Genomic DNA, 27,731 nt, shown 5'->3' on the forward strand with positions numbered 1-27,731 from the left:
GGGGGAGTGGGCACAAGGGGTGAAGGGAGACATGTATATAGTGATTGACAAACAATAATGTACAACCGAAATTTCACGATGCTATAAACTATTAAGACATCAAAAAACAGAGTAAGTTAGTATGCACTACTAGGAGGAAATGAAGTGGTAAACTCGTAAAAGACATTCTTTGATAATCTTTTGTATTTCTGAGACATGTGTTGTAATTTCTCCACTTTCATTTCTGATTTTACTTATTTGTGCCTTCTCTCCTTTTTTCGTGGCGAGTCTAGCTAAAGGTTTGTCAATTTTGTTTATTTTTTCAAAGAACCAGCTCTTGGTTTTATTAATTTTTCCATTGGTTTTTAGTCTCTATTTCATTTATTTCTGCTCTGATTTTTATTATTTCCCTTCTTCTACTGAATTTTGGCTTTGTTTGTTCTTCTTTTTCCAGTTCTTTTAGGTGCATTGTTAGATTGTTTATTTGAGATTTTTCTTGTTTGATGAAATAGGCCTGTATTGCTACAAACTTATGCGTAAAGATACATGCACCCCTGTGATCATTGCAGCGATATTCACAATAGCCAAGACTTGCAAGCAACCTAAGTGCCCATAAAGGGATTAATGGATAAAGAGGATGTGGTATATACACAATGGAATACTACTCAGCCATAAGAAATGATGAAATCCAGCCATTGTGAAAGCATGGATGGACATTGAGGGTATTACGCAAAGTGAAATAAGTCAGAGGGAGAAGGTCAAATACCATATGATTTCCTTCATTAAGTAGTAGATAATAACAACAACAAACAAACACATAGAGACAGAGACTGGATTGGTGGTTACCAGAGGGGAAAGGGGGAGGGAGGAGGGCGAAAGGGATAATTCGGCACATGTGTGTGGTGATGGGTTGTAATTAGTATTTGGGTGGTGAACATGATGTAATCTATGCAGAAATAGAAGTATAATGATGTACACCTGAAATTTATACAATGTTATAAACCAATGTTACTGCAATAAACAAAAAATTAAAAAATATATATATATATATAAATTTGTTTGTGAGCTATGAGAAGTTTAATTTTATTGAGGTAAAATATGCCCTACCTACAGAACACCTACATGCAGTTACCATAATCAATAATTTCTCAAACTTGAAGTAAAATATACATTTCTTCTCATATCACTATTCTATATGTCATCTATAAGATATCAATGCTGTTACAGCAAATTTATTAATTGACTGAAAATATATAAATAATAGGCAGAGAATTCTTAAAGCAGAGACTTGAATAACTATAGCAAAAGAAGTGCTATCATAAGACCGCCATTTGATATTTTAGCTCATTTTTAAAAAGATGACTAAAATGTAAGATTTTTACAGAATAGGGGACCGTGACGGTTAAAACAAACAATGACAAGCAATTACACTATCTTATTAGCTTGCTATCTTAGGACTAGAAGAGGAATTCAAGATAATTAAAATGAAACAAAGTAGTTTTAAAAACTATTGATAGAGACTCTTTTTAACCTAACTCTCTATGTATTTGTGACAATTTTTAAAAATTATCTCTAAAAAAAAAGCATCTCTACTTGGCCCATTTGAAAAATCTCAAATTTTGCCCTTTGGAAATGAAAAACAATATCTAAAATAATTTCAAGAGACCATACCTTTCAGTTTATAGTAAACTAAAATTTTTATGAGTTGATTTCTCCTTATTAAAAACTATTTGTTTTAAATTTAGGTTGTAGAACTCAGATAGATGATTTAAGAGGCTCTGGGCATTTAGGCAGTTCTCAATTCTAAATCTCTCTATATTCTTTACTGAAATACATGGCTCATACATACCTCCTCTAACTGTTTTTTAAGATCAATTATTTCTTTTCTATATCTTTCCAGGAGAGCTTCATCACTTGATACCTCATTAACTTAAGGGATATTCTTCATAGACTGAGCAGTTCCGGCAAACTGGGAAAAAATACAAGAGAGTTAAGTGTTTGACACTGAAAAGTTAATTTACTTAATATTTAGATTCCTCGTAACTAAGTTTTGTAAAGAAAAATCAATACTCTTCCCAGGTATCTTAATGCTTGTGAACACAGAGCATTCTATGTCCCTGTGACAATGCTCGTAATTTATCCTAGCTGCTAGTCTTCAGGAGAGTCAAAGAAATATCTTGATGACAGGTGCTGACAAAGAAACTACAAACACTGGCTCACTGGAATCCCATCTACACCTCAAAATCCTGTGCAAAGGTTCCTTCTACTCTAAAGATTTGCCTCCAGTCAAAAGACTCTCTCCTTCCTTTGATCTCTGTCCTACTTATTAGCCACTTTACTCTTAATCCATGGCAAGCATGTTGGAAGACAGGTCTTTTCTTCCCTATAAGACTATAAATTCTATGAAGCCAGGGACTCTATCTTCTATCTGCTTCTCTGGCAGGATTTTGATCCAGTGCTCAATAGCTATTTCAAGCAATGTTTCTTCACATATGAGTGTCAGAAGGAACTTTTATTTTGGTTAGGAAGCTTGGCCCTGAGCTAACATTTATTACCGATCCTACCCTTGTTTTGCTGAAGAAGATTGGCCCTGGGCTAACACCTGTGTCCATCTTCCTCTATTATTTTGTATGTTGGATTCCACCACAGCATGTCTTGATGAGCGGTATGTCAATCTGTGCCCAGGATTAGAACCTGTGAACCCCGGGCCACTGAAGTGGATCACGCAAACTTAACCACTATGCCACCGGGCTGGTCCCCAGAAGTAACTTTAAGAGGATATGTGTGGGGGACCATTAAATGACACTGAATCCTTCATTGAGATAGATAGTCTACTGACATTCCTCACTTTTCCTGTTTTAAAAAAACAGAAAATGCAGGCCTTAGGCTCAGAGAAATTTCAGACAATAATTCACTAACAGGAATTTAAGAATTATTTTGTTATAAATACACACCCACCAGTTTTTTGGGTCACCTTCTGTTTGTTGCAAGTGATAACCAGTTTTTCATTTATGGGATTGATATATAGTTTCCTTTTATAATAAGTTAAATTTAAAAAGTGAGTTATTTAAAGAAAAAATCAAGTCAATTTCAGTAAAATACTGAAGAACAAAATTGTGTAGGTGGCATATGAATGACTGAAGTTTGGGAAAATTAAGGAATGTTCTTTAGTAGACAACACATCAACTTTATTTTAACAGGTATATTATATCAATTAAAAAAACTGTACCTAATTTTAGTAGGTAATTTTTTCTTCTGAAAGATAATTTCCCCCCATAGTAAGTTGAGATAAAAATCAAACTCACTTGAAGAGTAGTCAGGGTTTCATTCAAAGACACTGGAATAATTGTGCAGATAATACACGTTTTTGCATTTCCTCCCAAGGAATTCTGGAGAATTCGTGTTAATTTGCTGTCTCGATAATTTATGAAAGCACTGAGTGAGGAACGAGTTTGGGAAGAAAAAAGAGTAAAACTTTTTATATAACAAACGTGGTTGGTTTTTAATGCAGAACCTTCAATTAACTACAGTTAAAAAATTGATTCTTTACAGGTTACACGAGGCCAAGCAAAACTACTAACTAAAAATATTCCATTTAATTTAGAAAGTAAACTTAGTAGGTCACAGTCATACATACAAGAAGCAATTCATGCTCATGGAATCACAGCAGCTTTTGAATATATGGGAGAAATCAGTACATTTGTTTGAGTGTCACTGAAATATCATAATTTTCCACCTAATGAAAAACGTTAATATTAATAGGTAAATGTACAATGGGATAAACTTACCCATCTTGTCCATCACTAAGTTTCTTGATCACTTGTCGCAAAACAAATAAGCTACGATTTATATTACAGCCTTCCTTGAGTTTCACACCTGCATTTATTAAATAAATAAATGAAACTAAAATTTTCCCCTGTACTAGATTATGAACTTACTTATCAGTAGGTTATGAGAGAAATTAGAAACTGCAGGGTCAGATGCTACAGTCTGGGCTTCAGATTAGATCTGCGTCCACCTTTATTACCACAGGTAGCAGGCGCTCTCTCTCTCTCTCTCCCACCTGTTACGTGAATCAGAAAGGCTCTCACCAGAGAAACAGCAAGAAGAAAAAGATGACTAAGAAAAGATTAAGGAGAGAAAGCCATGTCGTAAAAGAGGCCTGCGAACTCCTCAATTCAAATCTATTTTTCCAAACCCCCAAATATACGCAACTAATGACTTACAACCAAATTAGTTCATAGCAGCTCACAACCAAACACATTCTTATTTTTAAACTATTAATATGCCCACATGGCTCAAACAAAAACACACGGAAAAAGCCCTCTCTCACTTTTATGCTCCTTTCATTCAGTTCCTGTCCCTCTACCGGGAAACCACTGTTATTAGCTTATTCTTCTGGAGATTTTTAGAAATACAAGTTCATATATATTAAGTTTTCCCCTTTCTTTTTTAAACAAATAGTAGCATACCATACACACTACTTTGCACTTTGCTTTTTTCACTTGGCAACATACCATATATCTTATTGGTAAACACTGGTCTTTCTCATTCTTTTTTATAGAATGGAATATCATTGTATGGGTCTACCAGAATGTATTCACCCAGCAGCCTGCTGAGGGACACGCAGGTGTTCAGTCTACCCTGTACACAAAAAATACTGCAAGATCATTCCGAATAGCGATTATCTCACAGGTGCCTTAGTCAGCTATTGCTGTAATATTGCTGTTACCAAGCCAGCTTAAAACAACAGGCATTCATTTCCCATTCACAGGTCTGAGGAGCCACTGCTTTGGTGAGTACAGGCCATGCTCAGCTGAGTGTCTCTATGTCAGGCTGCAGAAAATTAACACAGAGAGAGGCTTGACACCTTTACGGTTCTGAAGCTTCCTATCCAAGTATACTTTTCCATTTGTTTAAGTGTTCGGTTATGTCCTTCAGGTCTGTTTAAAGTTTTCTTTATTTTGATCTTGTGCAATTTTTGCTGAGTTTCTTCTCAGGTATTACATCTTCTAAGTCATTATTGTAAATGGGATCTTTTTGTACATTAAATATTCCAACAGGTTGTTCTATTATGAGTTATTCATGTCTGTACATTAATTTTGTACCCTGTCACCTTTCTGAATTTCCTTACTGATAATGGTGTCCATGGTACTCTCAGGAGCTTTCCAGCTATAAATCTCATACAGAGTTTTAGCATTTTAACTGATGCTATAGCAGCCCAAAGAATATAATTAACCAGATAAGGAAGCTGCTCTTTATGTTAAAGACTTTTTATCACAAAATTATCACCATTACCTTATTAGTTTCTAAAATGCCTGCTGCCATTTGTATTCTGTAAAAGAACAGCAGGACATTCAGACCAACATATTTCATGAGTTTTCATTACCTTCAGCACCTGTTTTTTCAGCTCTTTCCCAGCCTGCAAGATCAACCAAATTCTGTAAGAGAGGAAAATAAAACATTAGGAAGGGTAACTTGAAAATAATAAAATCCAAACTACCGAAAGAACGTTTTTAATCCATGGCTTATCTGAATACCCCGTGTTTCCTAGTCTCTCACCCCACTCTTTAGGCCTCCCTTGTCTGAGTCTAACTGACCTCTACACCTTGTTCCTTCTTTATAACGCATCCTCTATAATGTTGCCAGAATAGTTTCACTTTCTTGCACCAAGTTCAAAATCTTACCATGGTGAACACAGTTCTCCACAATCTGGTACTTGTGTTGCTCTAGCCTTATTCCTGGCCATCTCTTACTCTTAACTCTGGATGAGCTCCTGACTATGCGCTCCACAACTCATGTACTGTTACACTTTGCCATTCCGTTTGTTTAGCTAGTTCTGACCTTCTAGTCCACCCCTACTCTCTATTCAGCACCAAAGGCACATGTTACCTTCTCAGTGTAGCTTTGCCAACTTTATCTTTTTTCCCCCACACCTTGAATGAACTGCTCTTTCAACTGTGTACCCAGAGATCTTTACAGATATGACTTATTATTATAGCCCTTACTGTGTTGTGCTAGTCATTTATGTCTCTGACTACACTGTAGCATCTTTAAAAGCATGGGCCTCTCTTTAATTTCACAAATTTTGCCGAAACAAGTGACCTCCTGTCCTGTTCCAGGCAGCATGTCAGGTGCTGGGACATGGCAGTGAGCCAGACAAAGAAGGACCCTGCGCTCAGAGAGCTCACATTCTGCATGGGGTGGGATGGGGGAGAAAGTCAGTGAGAGGAGAGAAAAAGACAAATAAGCAACATATCACCATGAGGGTAATACAGACAATTTAAACAGAGTGCCAGAGGAGGGAAGAGGAGAGGTCAGAGTATGTTCTTAGGATTGAGTGGCAGGAGAAGGCTTCCTATTTAGCTAAAATCTGCAGTGACAGAGAAGAGGAAGCCAGCCAAGCAAAGACCAAGGGACCCAGACTCCCAAATAAAGAACAGCCAGCACACCCAGTCACAAAGCAGAAATGAGCTTTGTGTGTTCAAGAAAGAGAAAGGGCAGCATGGCAGCGTTGGTGAAGCAGAGATGGGACAAGACAGGGTAAGAGAAGTAGGAAGGGCTCAGATTATGTAGGGCTTTGTAGGCAAGAGTAAGAACTGGATTTTCTAAATGCAATGGGAAGCCATTAGAGGGATTGAACAAGAGAGTGACATATCTTGATTTAACTTTCTGAAGGGTCACCTGTGGGCCCTGGGTGGAGAACAGATTGCAGAGGGGCAAGAGTGGCAGCAGGAGCCCAGTCAGGCGGCTTGTGCAGAAATCTGAGTGGAGATGACCGTGGCTTGTGCTGGGGAGTGTGCAGTGGAGACGGTAAGTATGGAGGGATATCTTCTCTATTCTTTTCATCTCAGAGCTCAGCACTGTGCTCAGAACAGGGCAAAGGCTCAGTAAATATTCTTACTGCATTAAAAGGAAGTCAGAGATTTAAATTACTTCTCTCTGTGGAGACTTCCAGGGATAAGCAGGTCATTATACACTTCTGCTTTATAGTCCTATCTCAGATACTTCTTTCCTCAAAATATTCAAAGAAATTTGATGTTTCTTGTACAGTATCTACCACAGATGACCTAGATACATAATAAAGGGGTGAAGTGGTGGTGAAGGCAGCATGAACTAAGGTATAAAGATGGGAACAATCATTAGTGTTCAAAGATACCAAGAGGTCCAATCTACCTTTAAGGGAGGAGCTCAGGTGGAGCAGAAGGATGTCAACTTAGACTGGTTAAGACTGGACAGATCTTGTTAAGGAAGTGATGCAACAGAAGTTTAGCCACATTAGAATTCTGTATATTGGACTGAAAAAGGAAAACCAGGTCGTGGAGGCCAGGTCCAGTGGAATGATACAGTAATTCAAGTGAGATGAGGACTTGGGTATGACACCCATGGAAAGCTAAAGGGTGGAATCAATAAGAAATGGCGATGATGGGAAAAAAGGGAAGGCAGAAAAAGATGAGGCAAAGCTGACTTGGGTTTCCAGCCTAGATGACCAGGATAATGCTGAAACTACTGGAAAAAAGGAATATTCACCATGGTAACAAAAAATAACTTGGTTTTAGTAACACTAAAGTTTGAGCTAACAGTGGGACACAGTTATAATCTTTAGGAAGATGTGAATGAGAACTCAGAGATCTAGATACAATAAAAACTCGGCTGTCATCAAAAGAGAAATGCTAACATAAAGTCAGAGGGCAAGCATGGGAAGTAAGAAAGGCCACAGAACACTCCTGTGTTGTTGTTAGGAGGGTAGGAAAAAGAAGCCACAGAAGCGAACAGGGAAGGATCAGAGCTAAGAGAACCTGGATATTATTCTCCCAGAAAGGCCAGGAGACATTCAAACCAAGGCCCCCTCCAAAGAGCCAGAAAACGACTCTCTGGGAAGACTGCATTCCAAGAAGATACCTAGAGTGAATGGGAGTCTGGAGGGTTGGACTTGATGGTATCTAAAGTCCCTAGATAATAGAGCATCAAAGAACATGAGAAAAGTCCAAAAATGGATCACTGAATAGGTCAAGAGTATTAAAGCTAAATTATTAAAAGTTAAAATTTCACTGAAATATCACAGGCCAGGTTTGGGAAACAAAACAGAAGTTAGGTTTTGTAGCATTTTTTGTTGTTAAATTAAAGCAGGACTAGACTATTGAAATAAATATTATACTGCGTAATAAAATAACTGAGGTGAACTAGAATTAGATATTTAATTAAGACTCTGACTTTTCAAAATCTAAAAGTGAATAAACATATTATAGATTTATTACTTTTTTCCCTGAAGTTTTCAAATCAAACAGAATAATCTTAAATCATATCCCACATCAAGCTAAAGAATTTAGTCCCTGAAGACAGAGAATAAAGCAATAATGGTAAGGAATAGGAAGGAAACACAAAAATGAGAGATAATTTATACAGTGCAGCAAAAAGGAAATGGGGGTTTACTTATATGGAAAGAAGGAATATTTGTATAATGCTTATATTCACTTATTCAACAAACAAGTATTGAAGATAAACTAGGTACAATGTGCTGAGGCTACAAAGATGAATGAGATATCACCCTTCTCTGACGGATTTACAGCATAAACATTGTGTTTATAATCTAAAATTTATTTTCTTATTGTACCTAAAAATGAACTTGAACATGTGATTTATTTATAACCATCCACGTAGGTATTTGTTGATTTCCCAAGTCTCAATTCTATTGGCTGAAACTAAATAAATAATAAAAAATATCCGGAGAGAAGTCAAGATGGTGGCATAAGCAGACTCTGAACTCAACTCCTCCTGGGGACACAGACAATTTACAACTACTCATGGAAAAATTACCCCTGAGAGAGAACTGAAAACTAGATAAGAGGAACTCCTGCAACAAAGGACAATCGTAATTGAGGTGGAAGAGGCAGAAACTCCCTTCTGGAGAGAAAAAAATGCCACCTTCACGAGCTGCAATGCTTCACAGCCACCCGGGAGCAGCCCAAAGGTACACAGCTCTCCCTGGAGGAGCGTGGCCCTGAGCCGGGGAGCGCCCCTGCTCTAGGCACTTCGTGGACCCAGCACAATCGAGGTGAGTGGCATAATATCTGACTTTGCCTCCTACTAAAACATTGGGGAGTACCCCCATAAAAGCTGGTTCACGAAGAAATTAAAACCGACGTTTAGAGGGCCCACGTGCAAACACACCCGTTTCAGAAATCAACATAAAATCACCAGAAAGAAAGGTGCACAGTGCTTTGGTGAAAACAGACTCACCTGATAGGCTCTGAGTGCATCTTAGTGAGAGGTGAGACCTCTCCAGGAACTGGGACATTGCCGGCGGCCATTGTTGTGGCCTGGTGTGGGCGTGCTGACACAGACACCATTGGAGTTCTCCCTGGGGCCTGCTAGCCCAGGGTCTGTCCCCCTACTAGAGCACCAGTTTAATCCAGCTCAGCCAGGGCAGGCAGCCCACCCTGTTGTTGGCCCCACCCAGCAACAAGCCCTCAGGCAACTTGTGGGCCTGCATACATTGGTGACTGGATTCTCTGCAGCCTGGTGACCGAGCCCACTTCTATGGGGCAGGGCGTTCACAAGGAGTAGGTGGAGAGTGTGGGGCAGTGGTGGAGTGTGTGGTGCGCCCACCATGGAGAGACTGGGTCCACTTCAGGAGGTTGCGCACATGGGCCAGGACTGTGTTGACTGTGTGTGTGGACCTGTGGGCGGTGGGGCTTGTCAGCTGCAGAAGACTTGTGCTTCCCAAAGACCCATATAGGGGTTTTGCCCCACTTTCCGAAGCCTGAAACAATTGGGTGCTCCCATGCCTGAGGCCAACCCCACCCAGCTGCAATCCTCAGAGAGCTGACAAGAGACTTAAAAGCTGGAGGCTTGTAGCAATTGTGAGCCCCTGAGCCTAACAAACTGCCATGCTGGGGGCCTACTCACTTAAAAGAAATACTGCAAACTAAATGTGGTGTTAGAACTTGCAGCCAACTGTGCTGGGGCTTCCCACACCTGATAAAGAGACTGAAGTGCCCACAACAACTACATAACTCAGCCTCTCTGGGCGCCTACAGGGAGAACAAACATACCACAACAGAAGGACACACGTAGCCCACATAGCGGTCACTCCTGGAACATTGAGAACTGAGGGAAGCACACTGCAGGCCTGCTAAGGCATCACTTATATAAGGTCACCTATCCAAGTGCAGGGCATGTAGCTGACCTAGCTAATACACAGACACGAGCACAGGAAAAGTGGAAAAATGAGAAGGCAAAGGAATACCTTCCAAGTAAGGGAACAGGACAAAACCGCAGAAAAGGAACTAAGTGAAACAGAAATGAGCAAGCTACACGACAGAGAGTTCAAACAAAGAGTGTTAAGGATGCTCACTGATCTGGGGAGAAGAATGGATGAACTCAGTGAGAATGTCAAGAAAGAAATGGAAGATATAAAAATGAACCAATCAGAAATGAAAAATACAATACTAGAAATGAAAAATTCACTAGAGGGACTCAAAAGCAGAGTTGAGGAAACAGATGAACGGATCTGCGAGCTGGACGAAAGGCTAGAAGAAATTACCCAAGCTGAACAGTTAAAAAAAAAAAAACAGAATTAACAAGAGTGAGGACAGTCTAAGGGACCTCTAGGACAACGTCAAGTGCACTAGCATCCGAGTTATAGGTGTCCCAGAAGGAGAAGAGCGAGACAAAGTGGCAGAGGATCTATTTGATGAAATAATAGATGAAAACTTCCCTAACCTAAGGAAGGAAACAGACATCCAGGTACAGGAAGCACAGAGAGCACCAAAGAAAATAAATCCAAAGAGGTCCACACAAAGACACGTCATAATTAAAATGTCCAGAATTAAAGATAGAGAGAGAATCCTAAAAGCCCCAAGAGAAAGACAAGTTACGTACAAAGGCAACCCCATAAGTCTATCAGCTGACTTCTCAGCAGAAACCTTACAGGCTAGAAGAGAGTGGCACCACATATTTAAAGTGCTAAAAGGGAAAAACTTACAGCCAAGAATACTCTAGCCAGCAAGGTTATCATTCAAAATGGAAGGAGAGATAAAAAGTTTCCAGACAAAAAAATTAAAGGAGTTTGTCACCTAAAAGCCAGTGCTAGAAGAAATGTTAAAGGGGCTGATTTGAGGGGAAAAGAGAAGACCACAAATAGGAAAAATTATCTATTTCCATGATAAGAGAGTAATGGATACAAATGCACAAAAAAGAGGTTAGATATGATACCAAAAACATAAAATGAGGGAGGAACGGTGTTAAAGAGTAGAGCTTTCAGACAGAGGTCAAACTAAAGAGACCATCAATTCTGTATAGAGGTCTACTAAAACACTGAGAAAAAAAGTTAAAAAATGGCAGTAAGTACATACTTATCAATAGCTACTTTAAACGTCAATGGACTAAATACTCCAATTAAAAGGCGTAGGGTGGCTGTTTGGATAATAAAACAAGACCCATATACATGCTGCATACAAGAGACACACTTCAGACTTAAAGACACTCACAAACTGAAAGTGAAAGGATGGAAAATGATACTCCACGCAAATGGCAATGAAAAGAGCGCTGGGGTTGCAATACTCATATCAGACAAAATAGACTTGAAAACAAAAACTGTAAAAAGAGACAAAGACGGTCAATACATAATGATCAAGGGAATGATCCAACAAGAGGATATAACACTTGTAAATATTGACGCACACAACATAGGAAAAGCTAAATATATAAAGCAATTATTAACAGACATAAGAGGAAAAATAGACAGTAACACAATAATAGTAGGGGACTTTACCACTCCACTTACACAAACGGATAGATCATCCAAACAGAAGACCAATAAGGACACACTGGCCTTTAATGACACACTAGAACAGATGGACCTAGTAGATATACACAGAGCATTCCATCCAAAAACCGAAGAATACACGTTCTTTTGAAATGCACATGGAACATCCTCCAGGGTTGATCACATATTATGTCACAATACAAGTCTACATAAATTTAAGAAGATTGAAATAATACCAAGCATCTTTTCCGACCACAATGGTATGAAACTAGAAATCAACTATAGGAAGAAAATCAGAAAAGCCACAAATAGGTGAAGATGAAACAAAATGCTACTGAACAACGATTGGGTCAACGAAGAAATCAAAGAAGAAATCAAAAAATACCTGGGGACGAATGAAAATGAAAATAAGACATGCCAGAATTTATGGGATACAGCAAAAGCAGTACTAAGAGGGAAGTTTATAGCAATACAGGCCTAGCTCAACAAGCAAGGAAAATCTCAAATAAACAATCTAAAAATGCACCTAAAGGAACTGGAAAAAGAAGAACAAACAAAGCCCCAAATCAGTAGAAGAAGGGAAAAAATAATAATCATTGCAGAAATAAATGAAATAGTAACTACTAAAACAGTAGAAAAAAATAATAAAACCGAGAGCTGGTTCTTTGAAAAGATAAACAAAATTGACAAAACTTTAGCTAGACTCACCAAGAAAAAAGAGAGAAGGTTCAAATAAGTAAAATCAGAAATGAAAGAGGAGAAATTACAACAGACACCTCAGAAATACAAAAGAATAAGAGGACAATATGCAAAGCTATATGCCAACAGATTCAACAATCTGGAAGAAATGGATAAATTCTTACAATCATACAACCTTCCAAAACTGGATCAAGAAGAAATAGAGAATTTGAATAGATCAATCACCAGTAAAGAGATCGAAACAGTAATCAAAAAATCTCCCCCAAAATAAAAGTCCAGGACCAGACGGCTTCCGTGGTGAATTCTACCAAACATTCAAAGAAGACTTAATACCTATCCTTCTCAAACTCTTCCAAAAATTTGAGGAGAGGGGGAAGCTCCCTAACTCCTTCTACGAAGTTGACATTACCCTGATACCAAAACGAGACAAGGAAAACACAAAAAATGAAAATTACAGGCCAATATCAGTGAGGAACATCGACACAAAAATCCTCAACAAAGGAGCAAATCGCATACAACAATACTTTAAAAAGATTATACACCATGATCAAGTTGGATATATTCCAGGGATGCAGGGATGGTTCAACATTTCCAAATCAATCTATGTAATATACCACATTAATAAAATGAAGAATAAAAATCACATGATCATCTCAATAGATGCGGAAAAAGCATTTGACAAGATACAGCACCCACATATGATAAAATCTCTGAATAACATGGGTACAGAAGGAAAGTACCTCAACATAATAAAGGCCATACACGACAAACCCATAGCTAATATCATCCTGAATGGTGAAAAACTGAAAGCTATCCCTCTAAGAACAGGAACCAGACAAGGATGCCCACTCTCACCACTCCAATTTAACATAGTACTGGAAGTCCTAGCCAGAGCAATCAGGCAATATAAAGAAATAACAGGGATCCAAACTGAAAGGAAGAAGTGACACTCTCACTATTTGCAGATGACATGATTTTATATATAGAAAACACTAAATAATCCACCAAAAAACTTTTAGAAGTAATAAACGAATATGGTAAACTTGCAAGATACAAAATCATCATAAAAAATCAGTTGCATTTCTATACACCGACAACAAAGTAGCAGAAAGAGAAATGAAGAAGTCAATCCCATTTGCAGCAAAAAGAATAAAATACCTAGGAATAAACTTAATCAAAGAGGTGAAAGATCTAGTACACCGAAAACTATAAAACATTGCTGAAAGAAGTTGAAGAAGACACAAAAAAAGGGAAAGATATTCCCTGCTCTTGGATTGGAAGAATTAACATAGTTAAGATGTCCATACTTCCTAAAGCAATCTATAGATTCAATGCAATCCCTGTCAAAGACAGGGACAACATTTTTCACAGAAATAGAACAAAGAATCCTAAAATTTATACGGAACGACAAGAGACCCTGAATAGCCAAAGGAATCCTGAAAGAAAAGAACAAAGCTGGAGGTATCACACTCCCTGATTTCAAAATATACTACAAAGCTATAGTAACCAAAAGAGCATGGTACTGGCACAAAAACAGACACACAGATAAACAGAATAGACTCAAAAGCCCAGAAATAAAACCACACATCTATGGATAGCTAAACTTCAACAAAGGAGCCAAGAACATACAATGGAGAAAAGAAAGCTTCTTCAACAAATGGTGTTGAGAAAACTGGACAGCCACATGCAACAAAATGAAAGTAGACCCTTACCCTACACCATACACAAAAATTAACTCAAAATGGATTAAAGACTTGAATGTAAGACCTGAAACTGTGAAACTTCTAGAAGAAAACATAGGCAGTACGCTCTTCAATATCAGTCTTTGCAACATATTGTCAAGCACCATGTCTAACCGGGCAAGAGAAAAAATAGAAAAAATAAACAAATGGGACTACATCAGACTAAAAAGCTTCTGCACAGCAAAGGAAACCATCAGCAAAACGAAAAGACACCCTAAAAATTGGGAGAAAATATTTGCAAACTATACATCTGATAAGGGGTTAATCTCCAAAATATATAAAGAACTCATGCATCTCAACAACAAAAAAAAATGAACAACCTATTTAAAAAATGGGCACTCATATGATATTTGACCTTCTCCCTCTGACTTATTGGACATTGCGGGTATTATGGAAAGTGAAATAAGTCAGAGGGAGAAGGTCAAATACCGTATGATTTCCCTCATTAAGTAGTAGATAATAACAACAACAAACAAACACATAGAAACAGAGTTTGGATTGGTGGTTACCAGAGGGGAAGGGGGGAGGGAAGAGGGTGAAATGGATAATTCGGCACAAGTGTGTGGTGATGGGTGGCAGTTGGTATTTGGGTGGTGAACATGATGTAATCTATGCAGAAATAAAAGTAGAATGATGTACACCTCAAATTTATACAATGTTATAAACCCATGTAACTGCAATAAACAAAAAATTTAAAAACATAAAAATAAATTTAAAAAAATGGGCAAAAGACCTGAACAGACATCTCTCCAAAGAAGATATACAGATGGCCAACAGGCACATGAAAAGATGTTCACCATCATTAACTATCAGGGAAATGCAAATCAAAACAACAATGAGATTTCACCTCATGCCCGTCAGAATGGCTATAATTAACAAGACAGGAAACAACAAGTGTTGGAGAGGATGTGGAGAGAAGGGAACTCTCATACACTGCTGGTGGGAGTGAAAACTGGTGCAGCCACTATGGAAAACAGTATGGAGAGTCCTCAAAAAATTAAGGCTAGAACTACCATACGATCCAGCTATTCCACTGCTGGGTATTTATCCAAAGGACTTGGAAACTCCAATGCATAAAGATACATGCACCCCTGTGTTCATTGCAACGTTATTCACAATAGGAAAGACCTGGAAGCAACCTAAGTGCCCATCAAGGGACGAATGGATAGGAAGATGTGGTATAAATACACAATGGAATACTACTCAGCCATAAGAAACGATGAAATCCAGCCATGTGTGACAACATGGATTGGCATGGAGGGTACTATGCAAAGTGAAATAAGTCAGAGGCAGAAGGTCAAATAGCATATGATCTCACTCATTATGTAGTAGATAATAACGACGACAAACAAACACACAGAGACAGAGATTGGATTGGTGGTTACCCTAGGGGAAGGGGGGAGGGAGGAGGGCAAAAGGGATAATTAGGCACATGTGCGAGGTGATGGGTTGTAATTAGTATTTGGGTGGTGAATGTGATGTAATCTATGCAGAAATAGAAGTATAATGATGTACACCTGAAATTTACACAATGTTATAAACCAGTGTTACTGAAATAAACAAAAGTACCCCCATATTCCATCACCACTTTAACTTTCAAATGTGAATAAAAAAAAAAAAAAACCCAAACCCATTTGCTTACTGGTTAGGAAAGGCCTCAACTCCTACAGTCCTTACATCTAAATTGTAGGAGAAGGCAGCCATAAAAGAACAGGAAGAAAGATCTCTTGAATTCTTCCTACATGTTAACTAGTCATCTCGTGCTACAGATGAGAATAAACTACCAATTCATAGATGTTTTTGCCTATTTAGTTCAGTTAACAGTTCTTATGAAACCAAAGATCCAGCAGCTGAATTAAACTTTGCTTTGGTCTGTAGAGTACATCATCATGGTTCATCAACACTCACCAAATGGGACACCTTGACAGATCCTTCACAATTAGAGGGTTCATCTTTCTCTCTACTTTCCAAAATCTAGACAGAAATGGCAACTTGTAGAAAAATTAGTGTATTCTTAATTGGAAAGACCAAGTAGAGAGAAAATTACCTACCATCCTAAAAATAGCATGAGAACGACTGCTTCTCTGATTCGTTTTCGTAACTCTATAATGTCTGTTCTCTGTAAAAATGAGTCACATTTCAGCTGCATACATTAAAATGCAAAGAAAAACATTAACTTTTATTTTAACTTAAGAAAGAAAAGTGTGGTTTGAAGCCTAAATACATTCAACTGAATAGTTTTTACAAATGTTTTGAAGAAACACAGCATAAAGTCTTACTTTCTCCCTTTGTGATCCACTTCAAAGCCATTTCTGGTGTATAAACAACTTCCTCTGTGAGATCACCCACATACGGATTCCTCTGAAACAAGGTTAATGATTGGAAGAGTAGAGAAATAGAAGTCACTTAAAAGTTTGCATCTCAAAAAGAAGGTGCAAACTATTACAGCATTCATTTGTGGAAGGTAAAAGTGGGCAATGGGGACCATTACTCTGTAAAAAAAATAACAAGTAAGCCTATGATATTTACAATTTATTTCCTATACCAAAGCACACCAAATTCTAACTTCATCTTATTCTTTTTAGACACTTACACAAAGGTATTACAGCTGTCAATATTTAAAAACGATACATATCCCTTAAAAGATGAGCTCTATGAACACAAGTAAGAAGACAAAAAACAAATCACAGAAACAGGAGACACTTTAAAAAATATGGAAATTAAAGGTAAACGTTCATGAACAATAATCTCATTAAGTCAGTCTATTTGTTGAGCCACTCTCTTAACTCTGTTACTCACACTGAAGTCTTCTCGAATTATTAAAGGTTTCATTTTTTGAGTGTCACAGAGTAAGTCTGTAATGGTTTCATTGTATATCTCCATGTAAGACACACGTAAGAGAAATTCCCTATCAGGAAACTAGAATAAAAAATATGTAAAAACGTCAGAGATCATCCAATTACGAAAACCTATTACTGAATGCTTATGTGCTCTTATTAAACATTAAAATATTCTTTGAGAAGTTATCTTTGTAAAATAAACAAAAAACAAAACAAAAAAAGCCCCTATGGTTCTACATCGAGAAAAATAAACACAAATATAAATGCATTGTTTTGGAAATAATGAAAATATAGTATTATAGCATTAGAAGAGGAGAGTGCCTAGCCCAACTCTTTAAGCTTAAAATAAAACCCTACCAATAGATGTTCAAATAAGAACCTTAAAAATCATCAGGTTGCCTATCCTGGTCTCCTAACCATATCGACCCTCTCCTGCTCCTTAATGATCACTGGCAGCTATTCAAAGGCAGTGATAAGACTTCTTGTTTCTCAATGCCCACTTTTTAGCAGGCGTATTACTGCTTCAGGATGCAAGGGAAAGAATGAAAGAAGTTTAAGCTCTATAAAGTCAGTTTGTGGGGAAAAGTGAATCTATGCTCTGCCTTTCTTCTTTCCCTGTGGATAACCAAGAGAGAACTGTAAGCATACTTCCTTTCACCATGAGAAGACATTACTACTTTTACCTGTATGTACTAGAAATTTAGCTACTTACCTTCTTAACTTTGTTGAAAATGTCATGAATTGCCCTGGGGATTATTCCTAAATCATCTTTGGAACCGATCATGGTATATGTTTTGCCTGAAGCAGTCTGCCCATAGGCAAATATAGTACCTGCAGAAACAAAACAGACACACGCAAGAATAAAAATGAATCTAGAGTGTGTAAAACTATCAATACTGTTGAACAGACACCGAAGACTAAATAAAGCATTTCTGCAGTGAATACAAACCATTGTAGCCTTGCATGGCAGAGTCTATGATTGGTACTGCTATTTCTTCATACACATTTTCAGTCGATTCATTATTGAGAAAGACACGATCTAAAAAAAACAAAAACACAGAAGTTAAAGCAAACAAATCAACTATGCATTCATTCTGAATTAGTAGTTGCCCAAAGAAATAAAATTGTCAGAATATGGTATGATAAAATATTTGTCGCAATATTTTCTTCAACTTAGTAGTCCTCTGAAAAGACACTTCTCTATAAGGTAAAATGTGTTGGTTCTCACACACAAAAAAACACAAGTCAGTTATCCTATGTGCTTTCAAGAGGGAGTAAGGCACAGTGGCTGAATGTGGGGGTCTGGAATCTGACTGTCTGCGAATCTTGGTTCTGCAAGTAAGTACAAGCTGTGTGAATTTGGGCAAGGTGGTTGATGTCTTAGTGCCTAAATTCCCTAACCTGTAAAATGAATACATATTATCTTCCTTATAGAATTACTGTGAGCCTAGGGTTAATACTCGGGAAATGTGAACTATTACTAGTCTTTGAGAAATTTTAGTGTTTATACCATGTCTAGCAAGAAGGCCTGGCTCAAACTAAACCAGGAAATGCAGACATTTGGAAGAAAAGTACTGAACGAAGCTGAGGGGTTACAGAGAATGGCCGGTTGGCTGGCTGCTGAAGGCTGGGTTTAGGGCAGCATTTGCACTGATGAATCCACTAGTCCAGGATGCAGTTTCTGTTTTTGTAAGTGCATCAGGAATGGACCACTCTTTCAGTGGTGGCCTCACATTAGAAAGCTTACAAGAATGGATTTGTAAATCAGGAGGGAAATGTACAGACCATCTTGAGAAACTCAGTGATGACACTGCTCGCACCATGACCACATATCTGCCCTTGTAGGTGGAACCATATGGAGAGCCAAAGTGCCATTGGAAAGCTGTTGGGGTCCTGATTTCAGAGCAAGGACAGATGGCAGGATTATTCAGATCTCAACGCCAACAGCTTCAGACAGGTGGGTGAGTCCAAATCCTTTGTGAGCATGCACGGCCACTGACAACCTATAGTACTTGAGTCTGAATGCCTGTGTATCCCTTGTTCTTGTTTTTCTAATCTCTAGCACACACTGTTTTACCTTTTTAAAAATTATGTTGATACTATCAAATAGTCTTTTAGCAGGAATCATTTTTTAACCTATACATCTTTGCTCCAAAGCCTTATATGCTGGGTTTCTAGTGTAACACTAACTCGACAACCTAAGCACTCGTACTCCTAAGGTTGTTGAGAGGACCTCACTGTCCTCTACGGTGCCTAAGTGGAAACATGGTAGTGTGGCTGGAACATAGATCTGACTCCCCCATCTGCTGGCTGTGTGACTTGCGTATCAGTTCCTCATTAAAATGGGAAGGTACATACTGCACAGGCTGGTTAGGAGAAATAAATGAGTTAATATACATGAAGTGCTTAGAATGGTGTCTGGCACATTGTCAGCACATATATGTGTGGGAAATCAATACACAAATCAGCCTAGCCAATGTTGAGGGCCTCCAAGTCCCTTTCTCCCAGCTGGTTCTCACTCATCCTGCAGGCTCCAGGGTAAGTGGTACCATTTCAGACACCTAGACTAGTTAGACCCCCTGCTACAAACTCCCACAAAGCTATGTCATCACGAGTGTAATTAGTTGTTGAAAGCCTTTCTTCCCACCATATGATAAGCTCCACAAAAGTGGTGGTAGGTCCCTGCTGTATTCTAGCAAAGAAGGAATATCTTCACTATTTATTCTGTCAAGAGTTTTCCTGAAAATAATTGTGGAAAGAATATACTAAACTGAAACATCTTAAAGATGACTCGACATTAAGCAACAAATTTTGGGCTTACAGAGTCTTAGGCCACAAATACACTAACAAATAAGAGGAACAGTGTTAGTTTCAGTCATAAGGCACTATGACTATAATCGTGTTTTAAATATCAATTTATTACCTTACTTATCATATGTGATAAACAATTTTTTAAAATTTCCACTGAAGGAGTTTACGGAAGGCTTAGTCTGATCTTTAATGACAAATGCAGTATTATTGAAAAGCCTTTTGTACTCAATAGAAAAGAATAATACGTTACCGTTTGATGCTATTATAAGCTTACCAAAATTGAAGGATATACTTCCATCAACTTGATAAATAGTATTATTGTCAGTTTTCCAGTGATCTTGCATAGCCCCTCCAAGAGCTTCTTTCCTAAAAGAATAAAAACAGTGCATTTTAATACAACTGGTTTTGAAGTCATGTTACATGAAAGAGAATTTAAAAGATTTCATATTCTGAAGAATATTTCAAAAGATCTTAATGACCTATACTATATACAAGAGCCATGTGGAAAGTCCCCCGTTGAGGGGTCAGCACTTTTAAGTGGGGTTTCAGCGACCTCCTGCCCTGTCATGGGCCTTTCCTTGGGAAGCTCTCCACTCCCCTCCCCCTACCCAGTACTGGCCACTGAAGAGAGACATTCAAATCCAACTCCAATTATGTCCTTCCTGCTTAACATCTTTGAAAACCATCTGAAATCCTTAATATGGCACATGAGACTGGGATCATGTTTATTTCTCTCTTCAACCTTATCTTCCTCTAACTTCCTATATACCCCCTAACTCCATACAAATCAACTATCTGAAGGTTCCCCCAAGATAACAGATTCAATCCCTCTGTGCCTGGAATACCCTGGCTTACCTTTCCAACAAATAACTTAACTATTCTTTCAGGAGTTTCCTGACACCAGCCCTGCCCCTTTCCCCACATTGTTATCTAAGGGAAGCACTAATGAGCCCTCAGCAAACACTCTCCACCTGCCTGTCATAGCACTTGTCACAATGTATTGTAATGGTTTCTTTATGTAGCTGTCTTCTAATGCATTAGATAATGAGCTCCTAAAAAATAGGAAATTCCTCATCTGGATATGCTCATTTATTAAACACTCTAATATTTACCACATAATTCTCAAACAGAAAAATGTGTTTGTATTCTTGGGGAGGGGCAGAGATTAGAGAAGCAAAAAGCCTTCATTTCTTCCCGTTCCCCAGGGCAACAACGGTAGTACCTACACTGTACCCCCAAAAAAAAAAAATGGACTTCAATACTGATAAATCTCAGTCATTCAACATTCTGCTTGCTGAATTCAGCCATTGACTGTGAAGTCTTGAGCGCCGTCTGAACCCAGTGCAACAAGAGAGACTCGGCCTTGCTGTCAAGGACACAGTAGAGGGGGAGACAGCCTAGTGCACCAGGACCACCTGTGAGGAGCGGCAGAAGCTCTTTCCCACAGGCGTCCCTGACTGGGGGGGGTGGGCAAGCGGGGGCAGGGTCAAGGGGGTGGGGGCCTGAGTTACAGCGGAGTCAAGCGAATCCCACAGCGGGACCCTCCAACCCCTCCTTGTCACTGTACCAAGAAGGAAACCGTGCAAGGCTGTGCGGGAACGGGTGGCGAGGAGCAACTCCTCAGCTCCGGGCTGCCTCGGGGACCTGGCCGGGTCGTGCCGCCTACCTGCTGAGGGGCCGCAGGCGCACGCAGACGGTGATGGCCTTCTCCTCCGCCATCCTGCTGGCCATCCTGCTGGCCATCCTGCCTTGAACGGGAACTGGTCCAGATGCCGCGCTGCAGCTGCGGAGCGCCAGGCCTCCCCGCTTAAAGCTTTCAATTTCCCCAATGCCGCGTTTGAATGGGCTGCCGCCTCCTGATGCTTCTCACCTGCAGCGCATGCTCAGCTAAAGGGGGCAGGGGGGTTAAAGGGTCTGGAGATAGCGCTCTAGGGGAATGCAGAGAGCCGCTATCCCAGTAATAGCAGAAATTGCTGTCACCTGCTGAAAGCCACTGAGGGGCAGGCAGCCATTTACAAACACATCCTCCACCGCACCCTTCAAGAGTTTGCAATCTGTAGAAAAAACAACGCAGAAAAACTTTTTCACTAACAAAAGAGAATTATGACATTTAAACAATCACACTTTATTTTCTAATTAAAATGAGTCAAACGACGAGTTGCAAGTCACTACCCAGCCCAGAAACATAAGAAACTTGTGCTGTTTAGAAACTCTGAGATTTAGGTTTCTCCTCTTGCTTTCTTTTTCTTGAAACTCCTGTTTCCATTGGCTGTCAGTTCCTGAAAGGTTGACTTAGGAAAAGAATTACCGAAGAGTGGAAAAACTCACTTAGTAATGAGCTGAAACTTTTATTAGCGGAAGTGGGAAAGTGATTCTAAATTCTTTCCCAGAAACAGTGCTTGATTCTCCTTTGTTTTAAAGATTTATTTATTTATTTATTTTGTCCCCCAAAGCCCCAGTAGATAGTTGTATGTCATAGTTACACATCCTTCTAGTTGCTTTATGTGGGACTCGGCCTCAGGATGGACGGAGAAGTGGTGCCTCGGTGCACGCCCGGGATCCGAACCTGGGCCGCCAACATCGGAGCGCGTGCACTTAACGGCTAAGCCACGGGGCTGGCCCTTCCTTTGCTTTAAATATGCATCACAGTAAAGTATTACATATTCTGTAGGAGATTTCATTTTCTTTCAGTCCTTTTCTTAGTTGATTTAAGATGCATCAAGAATTAACTCCTTTCAGGGTCCGCCCGGTGGTGCAGCAGTTAAGTGTGCGTGCTTCACTTCGGTGGCCCAGCGTTCGCATGCTTGGAACCCCGGGCAGGCACCAATGCACCGCTTGTCAAGCCATGCTGTGTCAGTGTCCCTTATAAAGTAGAGAAGATGGGCACAGATGTTAGCTCGGGGCCAGTATTCCTCAGCAGAAAGAGGTAGACTGGCATCGGATGTTTGCTCAGGGCCAGTCTTCCTCACAGACAAACGTTTTAAAAAAGAATTCTCTCCTTTCCCTCACCAAAAACATGACCTGCAGTTACTAATAACGGTTCATTATTTAGAGGAGTAGAAAAGTCTATTGATTCAATAAAACTATTTTGGAGGGTAATTTTGCAATATCAATAAAATATGAAAGGCACGTGTATGCCAGCAATTCTAAGACTTTATTTATAGATCTATTTGAAGTGATGAAATCCCGCCATTTGTGACAACATGGATGGGCATTGAGGGTATTATGCAAAGTGAAATAAGTCCGAGGGAAAAAGTCAAATACCATATGATCTCACTCATTAAGTAGTAGATAATAACAACAACAAACAAACACATAGTGACAGAGTTTGGATTGGGGGTTGCCAGAGGGGAAGGGGGGAGGGAGGAGGGGGAAATGGATAATTTGGCACATGTGTGTGGTGATGGGTTGTAATTAGTATTTGGGTGGTGAACATGATGTAATCTATGCAGAAATAGAAGTATAATGATGTATACCTGAAATTTATACAATGTTATAAACGAATGTTACTGCAATAAACAAAAAATTAAAAAAAAATGAAAAGCAAATAAATAAATATATAGATAGATAGATATATTTGAATGACTGTGCAAGGACATATATATGAGGCTATTACTTGCAGCGTTGTTTACAGTAGCAAATGGCCGAAAACACATTAAATTCCAATAAACATGGCACTAATTAAGTGGATGGCATTTTATCAATACAATGAAACACTATGTAGCCAGTAAAAAGAATGATATTGCTCTTTATGTGTACTTTAGAAAGCCATCCCAGATGTTTCATTAGCTGAAAGAAATCTAAAGTGAAGGACTGTATGCACAGTGTGGTCCTATTTGATATTTTCAAAGGATATTTGTATGTCTCGATATGCATACATGATTTCTAGAATGGTACACAGAATATGCCTAGTTTCTTTGGAGAGGGAGGACTCAGTTAGATAATGGATCAGCCTTTCATTGTCCAGTAGTTCCCCCTTATCTGTGGTTTTGCTTTCTGTGATTTCAGTTACCTGAAGTCACCTGCAAACTGAAAATATTAAATGGAAAATTCCAGAAATAAATAGTTCCTGAGTTTTAAATTGTATGCCACTCTGAGTGTCATGTTGAAATCTCGAGCCATTCTACTCTGTCCTGCCCTGGACGTGACTCATTCCTTTGTGCAGGAGATCCACCTTGTGTCCACTACCCACCCATCAGTCACAGTAGCAATATTGGTTATCAGATCGACCATCGGTATTGCAGTGCTCGTGCTCAAGTCACCCTTATTTTACTTAATACTAGCAGAAAAGCACAGGAGGAGTGATGCTGGCCATTTGGATATGCCAAAGAGAAGCCACAGAGCAGCTGCTCTCATAGAGCTACGATTCTCTGAGGGCTGATGGATAGTGCACAAACTTCCCTCTCTATTCCTATCTCTGTCTCTCTCTCTACTGCTATTGGGTGGTTGTGAGAAGAGGAGTACAGCCAGATCAAGGGAGAGATTGATAAGGTGGGGGGTGGGGGTGCTAGTTTCTTATGAAACACATTCTTGTGGGTAGAAGCAGAAAATACAGAATAAACATGTAAGTAAAATAAGATGATGAGAGGAGGGGCCACTTTAGATGGGGTGTTCAATGAAGGCCAAAGGAGGGGACCTTTGAGGTGAGACCTACATGATAATAATTAGCCAGACTTGGGAGGTAGGAGAGAGGGCTTACCAGACAGAGGGACAAGTAAGTCAAAGAATCAAAGGCTCGTATGTTAGCCACGTGTCTGAGGCACAGAAGGAAGGCCACTGTAGTTAGAGCATTTGGGGCAATGGAGAGAGGTAGGTGGGGCCAGGTCCTGTGGGGCTTTGTGGACCATCATGAAAAGTTTGGATGTTATTTAATAGTGAGGAGAAGCCTATGGGAGACTTTAAGCAAGAGAGTGAAAGGGGATTCACTAATTCCTCCAAAGAAGATTTTCGTTTCTATTTCACTATGAAAGTAGGAGCAGGCAGAATAAACTTTGCAATGACTCCTGTCAGCCTGTCTACCCACCCACTTGTCTGTGCCCATTTCCACAGTCTTCCAGATTGTAATAAGATGAACAACTGTCTTCCACTCTGACAATCTCCCCACCTGTGCACTGGATCCTACCCCTTCCTGCCTACTCTTCTCTCTCTTGCATCGTCATTTCCCCTGCTCATTTAAACCAATCTCCTCAGCAAACACATGCCTTAGTTTCTCCCATCTTGGACATCTGATAGATACTGCAAACTTAAAATACTGATACCAAATTCATGATCTTCCCTCAAAATCTGCTCAAACCAGTTTTCCACATCTCAGTTGATGGCAAATCCACCCTTCCAGTTACCCAGGCCACAAACGGTGGAGTCCTGATGCTTGACTTCTTTCTCCCAAAGTTGACATTCAATGTGCCTGAGAACTATGTTGGGGCTACCTTGAGAATATTCCAGAATATGATCAGTTATCACAACTTCTGCTATCCATCAGATCCAAAACAGCATCATCTCTCACGGAACTCATCTCCATGTTTCTACCTTTGCCCACCCCCACTGCCAGTCTATTCTCAACACAGCAATTTCAGTGATCCTTTTACAATGTAAGTCAGGTCATGTTAATCCTTTCTGAAGACCCCCAGGGCCACTGATCCTGATTTTTCTCAGGATAAACCTACAGTCTAACTGTCTCCCGAGCCGTACACGACTCTGCCCCTTCTTACCCTCTGGCCTTACCCCCTGCACTCCCTTTTTCCCTCTCCATTCAAGCCACACTGGTCTCTTCACAGTTTCTTGAATACTAGACAGGCTCTGTCTCTCTCTCTCTCTCTTTTCTATTTTTTTGCTAAGGAAGACTCACCATGAACTAAAATCTGTTGTTAATCTTCCTCTTTTTTTTATGTGAGCTGCCACCGCAGCATGGCCACTGACAGATGAGTGGTGTGGTTCCATGCCTGGGAACTGAACCCAGACTGCTGAAGTGGAGCACGCTGAGCTTTAACCACTAGGCCATCGGGGCTGGCTCGACAGGCTCCCTCTTGATTAAAGCCTTTGCACTGGCTGTTCTTTGCCTGTTAGGCCCTTACCCAAGCTATCTAAGTTTTTCTTCTTCCATTTAATTCTGCGATCTACTCAGATGTCACCTTCTCAGAACTCTGTCTGTATAAAACAGCAACTTTCTTGTCTGCTCCCTCTGTTTCTTTACTCCTCTTCTTCTTTTAAAATATTATAAATTTCAGATATAATATCTGTGTGTTAATTTGTGTATATATTATTTGTCTTCTCTCACTAAAGTGTCATCTCTATGAGGCTAGAGGCCTAGTTTTTATTTACTCATTATTCCTTGCACCTAGAAAGATTCTTGGAGTATGGTAAACATTCAGTTAAAAAAATTTCTTATTCAATCACTCAATATATACATATTGGTGTAATATCTGGAAAGATACATGGAATATCCTTAGTCTCCTTTGGAGGGGAGGACTAAGCTACAAGATAGACCTAACCATGGTGGTGGCACCTGTGACCCCAGCCCACTCAGAAGTGGTGATGATGCCCACAAACATGGTACCACCAGCAGTGTTGGTGACAGCAACCCCAGAAAAGCCAGGAACAGCAGCAGAGGCAGTATGAGCGACTCCAGTCCCCCTAGTCACAGCAGCACCTGAGGCTGCAAAGAGCGAGTTAGCAAGGGCAGTAGAGCCTGTGACCCCAGTCCCCCCAGCTAGAACAGTGCCTGCAACCCTGGCCCACCACCTGTGGCAGTAGCACCTCTGGACCAAACATCCTCGCATGTGGCAGGGTGCCCATGTCCTTGGATCCTGCCCCACCCTCTCCCTCCTCCCACTGTAGTGGGGGAACCCATGACCCAGGTGACCCTGGAATCAGCGGAGGGACTAGACAGCCTGGGGAGCTCAGTGGTGATGCCTGAGATTGCAGTGACACCAGCAGCAGCAAAGCACCAGCAACCTTGGAGGCACAAGCGGCACAACAAGGGCACCAGGAACACCACTGAAAGAGGCAGTGGAGGGTGGAAAGCACAGCCATTCAAATACAACCAGAAGCATCTCAGAATCAAAGTACACAAAGCCCTACCTAAATAAGAACGGTACTCACTACTAGAAATGCACCAGCAGAAGAACAACTCATCAAGCACCATGGAAAAATATGGTAACACGTTATCACAAAAAGAAAACAACAATTCTCCAGAAACCAAACTTGAAGTTATGGAAGATTGCAGTCTAGCCAATACAGAATTCTAAATAGCTGTCATCAAGAAACTCAATGAGCTACAAGAAAACTCAGCAAGACAGCTCCTTGAGCTCACGAATAAAATCAATAAACAGAAGGAGTACTTTATCAAAGAGATTGAAATTCCAAAAAAAGAACCAAACAGAAATTCTGTAGCAGAACTCAAAAAATGAGATGAACAAGACAGTAGAAAACATTGGAAATAAAGCACACCATATGGAAGTGAAAATTAGCGAACTCAAAGATAGAAACTTAGAAATGATAGAGGTAGAAGACAAGAGAGAAATAAGATTTAAATAAAAATGAAAAATTAACAAATTCTGTGAGAAATATCCAACTCCATTAGCACAATACCCTCAAGCTTTATCCATGTTGCAAAGGGCAAGATTTCATCTTTTTTATGGCTGAGTAGTATTCCATTGTGTACATATACCACATCCTCTTTATCCATTTGTCCCTTGATGGGCACTAGGGTTATTTCCAGGTCTTGGCTATTGTGAATAATACCACAATGAACATAGGTGTGTATATATCTGTACCTATTCGTGTTTTCATGATCCTTGGATAAATACCCAACAGTGGGATAGCTGGATGATATTGTTGTTCTATTCTCAGTTTTTTGAGGAATCTCTATACTGTTTTCCGTAGTGGCTACGT

General features: G+C 39.7%; 1 protein-coding gene across 1 annotated transcript; it reads right to left on the reverse strand.

Moving 5' to 3' along the window:
* Positions 1-1,909: 1,909 nt before the first annotated feature.
* LOC131402062 (centromere-associated protein E-like) lies at positions 1,910-21,584 on the reverse strand. The gene is made up of 12 exons (XM_058537031.1): positions 21,508-21,584; positions 20,116-20,207; positions 17,980-18,069; positions 17,743-17,861; positions 16,990-17,109; positions 16,470-16,551; positions 16,242-16,309; positions 16,099-16,164; positions 5,369-5,420; positions 3,768-3,855; positions 3,285-3,414; positions 1,910-1,948 (listed from the first exon to the last, which is right to left on the reverse strand). The coding sequence occupies exons 1-12, from the start codon at positions 21,582-21,584 to the stop codon at positions 1,910-1,912; spliced, it is 1,023 nt and encodes a 340-aa protein (XP_058393014.1).
* Positions 21,585-27,731: the final 6,147 nt, after the last annotated feature.

This window comes from Diceros bicornis, assembly GCF_020826845.1.
Source record: "Diceros bicornis minor isolate mBicDic1 chromosome 30 unlocalized genomic scaffold, mDicBic1.mat.cur SUPER_30_unloc_1, whole genome shotgun sequence".
In the NCBI taxonomy this organism is placed as follows: domain Eukaryota; kingdom Metazoa; phylum Chordata; class Mammalia; order Perissodactyla; family Rhinocerotidae; genus Diceros; species Diceros bicornis.